Raw genomic sequence first — 7630 nt, forward strand, 5'->3', positions numbered from 1 at the left:
TTCTGCGACCCGGTTAGCCACATACGTGGTCCATTTTGCAGGGTGACCACGCACCCAACTGAGAACGACGGTGGAGTCAGTCCACAAGTTCACGGCTGATGGCTCGAGGCTCAAGGTGGTTCGTATGTGTTCGGTAAGCTTGGCCAGCAGTGCGGCAGCGCACAACTCCAAGCGCGGTAGTGATATGCGCTTGAGTGGCGCGACCTTGGACCGTGCGACGACGATGGAGATGACTGGCTGTTTGTCTATTACCGTCCGCAAATAGACGACGGCAGCGTAGGCGAGTTCCGAAGCATCCGAGAATCCATGAAGCTCCATGTCGCATGCTGGGGCGTCGCCGTGTATCCAGCGCGGTATCCGGACTTCCTGCAACAAGGGGAGCTCCTCTTCAAGATTGCTTCACAGGACAGTCTCCTCCTTGGCTAAGGGGACGTCCCAGTCTAGCTGCTGGAGCCACGCAGCTTGTATCAGTAGCTTTGCCCTAACTATGATGGGTGCCAGCCAGCCTAGCGGGTCGAACAGTCGAGCTGTTTGCGAGAGGACCGTTCTTTTGGTTGGAGTAGCGCAAGGGGCTCTCCGAACTGACAGGGTTAAGTCGTCCGTCTCCGGGCTCCAGCGCAGTCCCAGAACCGAGTGCTCGTCCGACGGTAGTCGAGCGCCCGTGGTCGACCCCAGGCAGTGCTCGGGCGGGACGCCGCCCATGAGTACTTCGTGATTGGCAGCCCACTTCCTCAGTGGAAAGCCGCCCGCCGTGCAGAGAGCCGACACCTGCTCCACTAGTAGACGACTCGCCTCTAGGGTGTCCGCTCCGCTAAGTACATCGTCCATGTAGGTATAGCTCCTAAGGACCTCGGCTCCGAGTGGGAATCGAACCTCCTCGTCCTTCGCGAGTTGTCTAATCATTGCTAAGTACGGGGCGCTCGCCAGGCCGTAGGTCACCGTATTCAACTGAAACTCGCTAACCTTGCTCTCGTCTGTCCACAGGATCCGCTGGAGGTCTCGGTCATCAGGATGCACCAGTACCTGCCGGTACATCTTCTCTACGTCGGCGACGAAGACATAGCGGTGGCGTCGCCAACGTGTCAGGATGTCCGCCAGCGCCGGCAGCAAGTTCGGCCCGACATGCAAGGAGGCATTGAGTGACGTCCCGCCAGTGGTACGCGAGGAGTCATTGAAGACGACGCGGATCTTTGCCTCGGCGCCATGGCCTCGCAGCACTCCATGGTGTGGCAAGTAACACACTCTTGGCGCAGGTGGTCCTTTCGGGACCGGCGACATGTGTCCGAGTGAGAGGTAGTCTCGCATGAAGACACGGTACCGATCGCCGACTTCCTCCTCTCGGGTGAATCGCCTCGTCATGACCTCCATTAAGCGCGCGGCGGTACGCCGCGTTGCGCTGAGGTCCGGCAGTCCAGAACGTGTTGGCAGTCGGACCTGGTAGCGACCGTCGGCCCGTCTTTCATGTATGTTCTCGAAGTGCGCTTCACATGCCTGCTCGTCAACGGTCAGTGGCAAGGCTGCACGGGGCGGCTCCTCGGCCTCCCAGAAGCGGCGTACGAGGGCGTTAAGGTCCTCCATGGTGTGACACTGTAGCGAGAGCACTGGACTCGCAGGGTGACCGGTCCCCGCAGAGCCTAAGAGGATCCAGCCGAGGCGCGTCCGCTGGGCGATGGGTTCCAATGTCCCTCCCCGTCTTAGGTCCGGCATGACGATGCTGGCATAGGCGTCAGCTCCGAGCAGCAGTTCGACCTGGTCCTGGCGCAGGAACTCGGGGTCTGCAAGCTCAAGTCCGTCTATGTGCGACCACGAGCCGGCTACACCGTCCGGCGCTCCGCTGTAGATCGAGAGGCGAGGCATCACGAGTGACGACACGGTCATCGAGAAGGAACCGGTTCGCGCGGATATCTTGACGGCGACACGTCCGCGCGAGAAACCCGACTGTACACCGCCGATCCCGAATATGGCCACCGACGTCGGAGTTCGTGATAGGCGGAGTCGCTGCGCTAGCGCTTCCGCGATCAACGAGGTCTCCGACCCCGGATCGACCAGGACGCAGACCGCATGGCGGGTGCCGGCGCGATCCACCATCATGACGCGGGCGGTTGCTAGGAGAACCGGACCGCACTTCACTGGCGGGTGCTTGGCGACGTGCACCGTGGACGTTGAGTTGGCTTCGGCGGCGGGCTGAGCTGCGGTAGTAAACGCGTCGTGCAGCGTTGTATGGTGTCGGTCGGAGCACTTGGCACATGTCTTGGTCGACATGCAGTCGTTGAGCTGGTGACGACCCAGGCAGTTCCAGCAACGACGGTGAGTACTCACCGCCGCGCGTCTCTCCTGAGCGGACTTCCCTTTGAACTGGTCGCAGTACGCGATGAAGTGCTCTTTCTTGCAGATGGGACACCTGCGGTTGGAATCCGAGCCCTTCCCTCCGGCGTGGTTAACCCGTGCTGTCCGGCTGGACCTCTCGGCGGACCTCCCGGACGACTCCCCGATGACGTCCTGCGTTATGAGCTGTTCCTGCAAGAACTCGCGGAGACTGTCGTAGGAGGGCGGCTCGGAGGATTTCCCCAATGACTTCTCCCAATCGCGTCGGGTCTTGGGGTCTAAGAGGTCGATCACCGAGTGTACGAAGAGGTCCGTAGAGTCGGTGATCGGGCGGCCAATGCCCTCTAGACGGCCGACGGTGGAGAGCACGCCGTGAAAAATCCGGCGAAGTCCGGCGGCACCAGGTGCCTTCATTCGCGGAAGCGCCGTGAAGGCGGCCAGGTAAGCTCTCACTAACAACCGCTTGTTCTCGAAGTGAGTGGTCAGCGTCGACCAAGCCCCATCGAAATTGTCGCCCGTCGGCGGTAGGTCTCGAATCAGCGGCTCAGCGTCACCCTTCACGCATGTTTTTAAGTACTGTATTTTCTGTACCTTCGCCAGGGACGGCTTGTCGACGACCATCGACTTGAACAGGTCTCGCCAGGCAGGCCAGTCCTCGAACTTGCCCGAGAATAGCGACAGCTGGATCTTCGGTAGGTCGTGGTTGGACGCTGGCGGAGGTGCTGGCGCAGGCGCTTGCGGGGCCTGGGCTTCGTCGGCGGCAGTCTGCTGGGCGGTGAGCTTATGCTTCATGTCGAGCATCAGGCCCTTGTTCAGGAGGTAGGCCTCCTCGGCAAGTGCCGGGACGTCCTGCTTCCAGTACGGATCCTTCTCGATTTCGGCAACATGATCGAGGAGCACATCGTTTTGAGCATCAAATTTTTCCTAGTTTTTTTCCAGGGCTTGGAGCCGTGCTTCGACAGCGCCCAGAGTGGTCCTCTCAGGTCCAAGCTTCATGAGGTTATCGAATGCCCGGCTGATCTTCCCATACAGAAGGGTAGCGGCGTTCACGATAGATTTCACGTCCTCACTCATTCTGTTTCAGGTGGCCGACGGTGATTCACTTCCTGCGGTACAATGCTCCGAATACGCGAAGATCTCGAGAGCGGCAACGGAAACTCAGTGGATGATTAAAAAATCCGGCTCGAAGGACCAACAATGTTGCAATCTCGTGACAACGCTTCGCGTTAGCGAGTAGTGAAAGGAGTGTGAGGCGTGGATGACGCGAGCTATCAAGCTCTATAAGTCTGTATCACAAATGAATAAGTGTATTCTCAACAACGTACAATAATTTACAAAGAGGTTTCAGTACTGGTGCAATGGCTTTCAGTGCTGGTGCAACGGCCTTGCAACAGGCGAACTAATTGCCACGAGTTACCCGACGTAATCACGAGAATGTATTTGAGTTCGAGCGACGGACCGAGATAAGACACCGGCGATGGACGAACGTTAAGTGCGGGGCGAGTTATTTTGTGCCTCCGACCTTCCAGAATGTTCAGTGTGATTAGATTCTCACTCTTTAGGCATCGGGATAATAAGAAAACGGGCATCTGGAAAGTCGGAGGACGAAATTGTTATTATGTTTGTTTGTTCACGGTTGATTGCGGGCGTTCGAACGGCGGCGACCGTTCGAGCCTATCGCTTCGAGAGAGCGGCTCTCGCTATGCCGTGCGATGGCGCGAGCGCGCGAGAGCGCGATTGGCGCACGGGCCGCGAGAAGCGAATCTCTCCCGCGTCGCGCGAAACATGAAACTGCTGTCGCTGCCCTTAAAGGAATCTTTAAATAAACGCCATTCAGGGCTTAACTCATTCACTCTGCAAGCATTCATTCGCTCACCCAATGCACTCTCTCCTTCATGCACTCCAGCCAAATTCACAGCTTATTTACAACAGTATGCTTTATTCACCCCCATGGGGATTGAAGGCGCTTTTTTAGAGGAACGTACCCCAACATCTTACACTTTCATATAAACTTAATTTACAAATTTAACCTAACTTATAACTAATGCGCAACCTTAACTATCTTAATACTAACGCAAAGAGAGAGAGAGAGAGAGAGCGATATCTTAAACCTAGTCTTAATCCTAATTTCGCCTGACTCTCGGTTCCACATTCACTCATCATTCATAACCTTTTCCATTTCTTTTCTCCTTTTTCCCTCAAACTCCCTTCTACCTTTCAACCTTTCTCTCTTTTCCCTTCCAACTCCCTCATCCACCATTCTCCCTTTCCCTCTTGATCCAAAATATCCTTTAGCTTCTCCCTCCAGCTTCTCCCCTCTTCACCCTCACTACATTCCTCCAATACGTGCTCCCACGTTTCCAATCCTCCCTCGCATATCCTACAAAGTTTTTTCTCCTCCTCCTCCCAATATCTAGCTTCCCTCATCTCGTTGCCCAGTCTGTGCCTAATCATCCTTCTCCATCTACTTTTCCCCCAACCCTTCTTCAGATAACCTTTTCTCCTTTTTCCCCCGTATCATCTATTATACCTTGACTCACTTATCTTTTCCCTTCTCTTCTCTTTTTGCAGCTCTTTATCCACCTGTTCCCACCCCTCGTACACTTCTTCACCTCTTCCCCTCTTCTCCTCCATCACTTGCACTTCTCTTCCTTTTTCTTTAAAAAACTCCTTTCTTTCTTCCTCCCACCCTGACAACACTTTCCCCTCCCTCACCCTCTTCTTTATCTCCTCAAAGCATTTTCTCGCAAGAAGTTCCCCCCACGCCTCTTCCAACTTCTTTTCGAATCCCACCGCTCTTCTTCCCGTCACCGTCCTGAACTTATCTTTCTTAATTTCCTCCCTAATCATGTATCCTGGCGTACACTAGTCCACTCCCATAGACTTATCCATTTATCCTGCATTGCTTTTACCTCTCTCCATTCCCTCCACCCCCATATCTCCGCCCCGAACTCCATCACCGTCCCTATTAGTCTTTCGCATAACCAAATACTTCTTTCCCAATTTTCCCTAAACCTCCTTTTGCCCACCTCCCAAACTTGTCTTATCACCGCCCCCGCTTTCCTAACCCTCTTCTTCACCTGCGCTCCTTGTCCCCCATTTCTCTGCATTCTATATCCCAAATATGTAAACTCTTTCACCTCCTCTACCTGTTTTCCCTTCCATCTCTATATAACCTTTTTCATCCTACCTCCCCCCCCCCCTTTTGAACCTCAACACTTAAGTTTTTCCTACATTGACCTCCAATCTTTTCCTATCCAAATATCTCTCCATTTTCCCCATCATGTGTATCATCCCATCCTCATTGTCTGCTAACAGCACCATGTCGTCCGCATACGCTAGACAGTAAACTTTTTCGTCCCTCAGCTTTACTCCCCCCATCCTCCTTTTCTTAACACATCCTCTACATCCGCTAGCACCAGATTGAATAAAATCGGGCTCATTGGGCACCCCTGCCTCACCCCTCTCGCCGTCCAGAACCCCTTCCCGACTTTCTCCCCTACTCTTACTTTACTCCTTGTTTCCCTATAAACTTCTTCAACCCTATTCCTCAGACCCTCCCTTACTCCCCTTTCTCTCATGGCTTCCATCAAAATCTCCCTATCCACTGAGTCAAACGCCGCCTTCAAATCTGTAAACGTTGCTATTAATATTCCCCCCTTCCTACTTATTTGCCTATTCACCAGGAAATTCAACACATATACGTTATCTATCACTCCCATCCCCTTTCTAAAACCCGTTTGACCCGGCGGAATCATTATATGTATTATATATGTATTATATATTAATATACATATATATATATATATAATATATGTATAATATATGTATATAATCTGTATATAATTGTGTGTGTATGTATAATAATTATAAAAATACAAAAAAATAATAAAAGATTATTTTAAAAAATAATAAATAATTAAAAATAAAACAATAATTTAATTTATTAATTTAAAAAATTAAAAAATTAAAAAATAAAATCTTTTTAAAAAAAAGAAATGATAATTTTAAAAATGTGTTTTTTGAAAAACAAATACTCCCGCCTACTGCCAACAAAAATGCAACATTTAAATAATAAATAATTATTTAAAAAATAAAACAAAAATAATTATTAAAAAAATAAAACAAAAAATTAAATTAATTAATAGAAAATAAAAAAATTCAATTAAAAAATGATATTTAATATATAATAAGCTTTGAAAAAATTGAAATAATATCTATTCGTAATTATTGATACAGTTAATTATAAACACAGTTAATTAATTACAAATAAGTTGATTATTAAATTTTATTCTTATTACATATTTAACGCTATATATTTTAAAAAGAATTAAAATTTTCGCATTAAATAGTAATTAAATATTATTTTTATTCTTACACTGTAATTATTATTAATTGTATATTTTACAAGAGCAGTCGGGAGACGCCACATTAGGTGTGTGAATGCGTAGATGTATGTGTGTGTGCGTATACGTGCGTGATTTTGCGTATGTGTCTGCGCGTGTGTTTTAGCGTGGCGTCTCCCGACTACTCTTGTAAAATATACAATTAATAATTACAGTGTAAGATTAAAAATAATATTTTATAACTATTTAATGCTAAAATTTTAATTCTTTTTAAAATAAAAGGTATAACAAAATTAGTCGACCAAACTAGCAAGAAATATATTTATTTGAAAATCACGACGTTTCGACCATGTGGTTGTGGTTCTTATCAAGTGACAATAAACTGGAAGAATATATCAATAATTAACGATTGAAATCATTAAAAAAGTAAAAAGGTAAAAAGGAATAGAAAACATACTTTCATGTAGAATATAAAGCTCACAAATCAATCATCATAAATGTCCATTATTAAAAGACATAATTTGTCAAATTTGAAAGAGAGAAACTTCCATCTTTTATTGATGCTGTCAAATGCAAGATCAAGAGGAATGTTTGTGAAAAGCGACTTTACATCCAAAGATATAACAATGTCCGATGCTCGCAATGTCCTACCAGATAGTGTGTTGCACAATTCGTAACTATTATTAACATGGCTTTTTGCACGAGGGATACTCAAAGATAATATTTTATGCATAAAATTAGCAATGGAATATAAGGCTGTATTGATCGAGGAAACGATGATTCTGAAAGGAATATTGTTCTTGTGAATTTTCGGTAGGCCGTATGCCTTTGGTAGGAGAGAGTCACTAAATCGTAAACTATAAGAGCAAAAAAATGGAATCAATTTAAAAACTGACACCGAATTGCTTGACTGCGCATACTTTGATATTATTGGAGAATTGTCGAAAACATAATGTCTT

At 48.2% G+C, this 7630-nt stretch overlaps 1 protein-coding gene across 1 annotated transcript; it reads right to left on the reverse strand.

Moving 5' to 3' along the window:
- Positions 1 to 399: 399 nt before the first annotated feature.
- LOC145937830 (uncharacterized) lies at positions 400 to 3126 on the reverse strand. The gene has a single exon (XM_083041198.1). It carries the CDS (start codon positions 3124 to 3126, stop codon positions 400 to 402), a length of 2727 nt encoding a protein of 908 aa, XP_082897324.1.
- Positions 3127 to 7630: the final 4504 nt, after the last annotated feature.

The sequence above is a fragment of the Prenolepis imparis genome, unplaced genomic scaffold (genome assembly GCF_030444845.1).
Source record: "Prenolepis imparis isolate NDT839.2.m4 unplaced genomic scaffold, iyPreImpa1.0 SCAF_6, whole genome shotgun sequence".
In the NCBI taxonomy this organism is placed as follows: domain Eukaryota; kingdom Metazoa; phylum Arthropoda; class Insecta; order Hymenoptera; family Formicidae; genus Prenolepis; species Prenolepis imparis.

Bases quoted from the DNA above. Each gene is read 5' to 3' on its own strand.
- LOC145937830 (XM_083041198.1), bottom strand. From the start codon at position 3,126: ATGCTCGACATGAAGCATAAGCTCACCGCCCAGCAGACTGCCGCCGAC.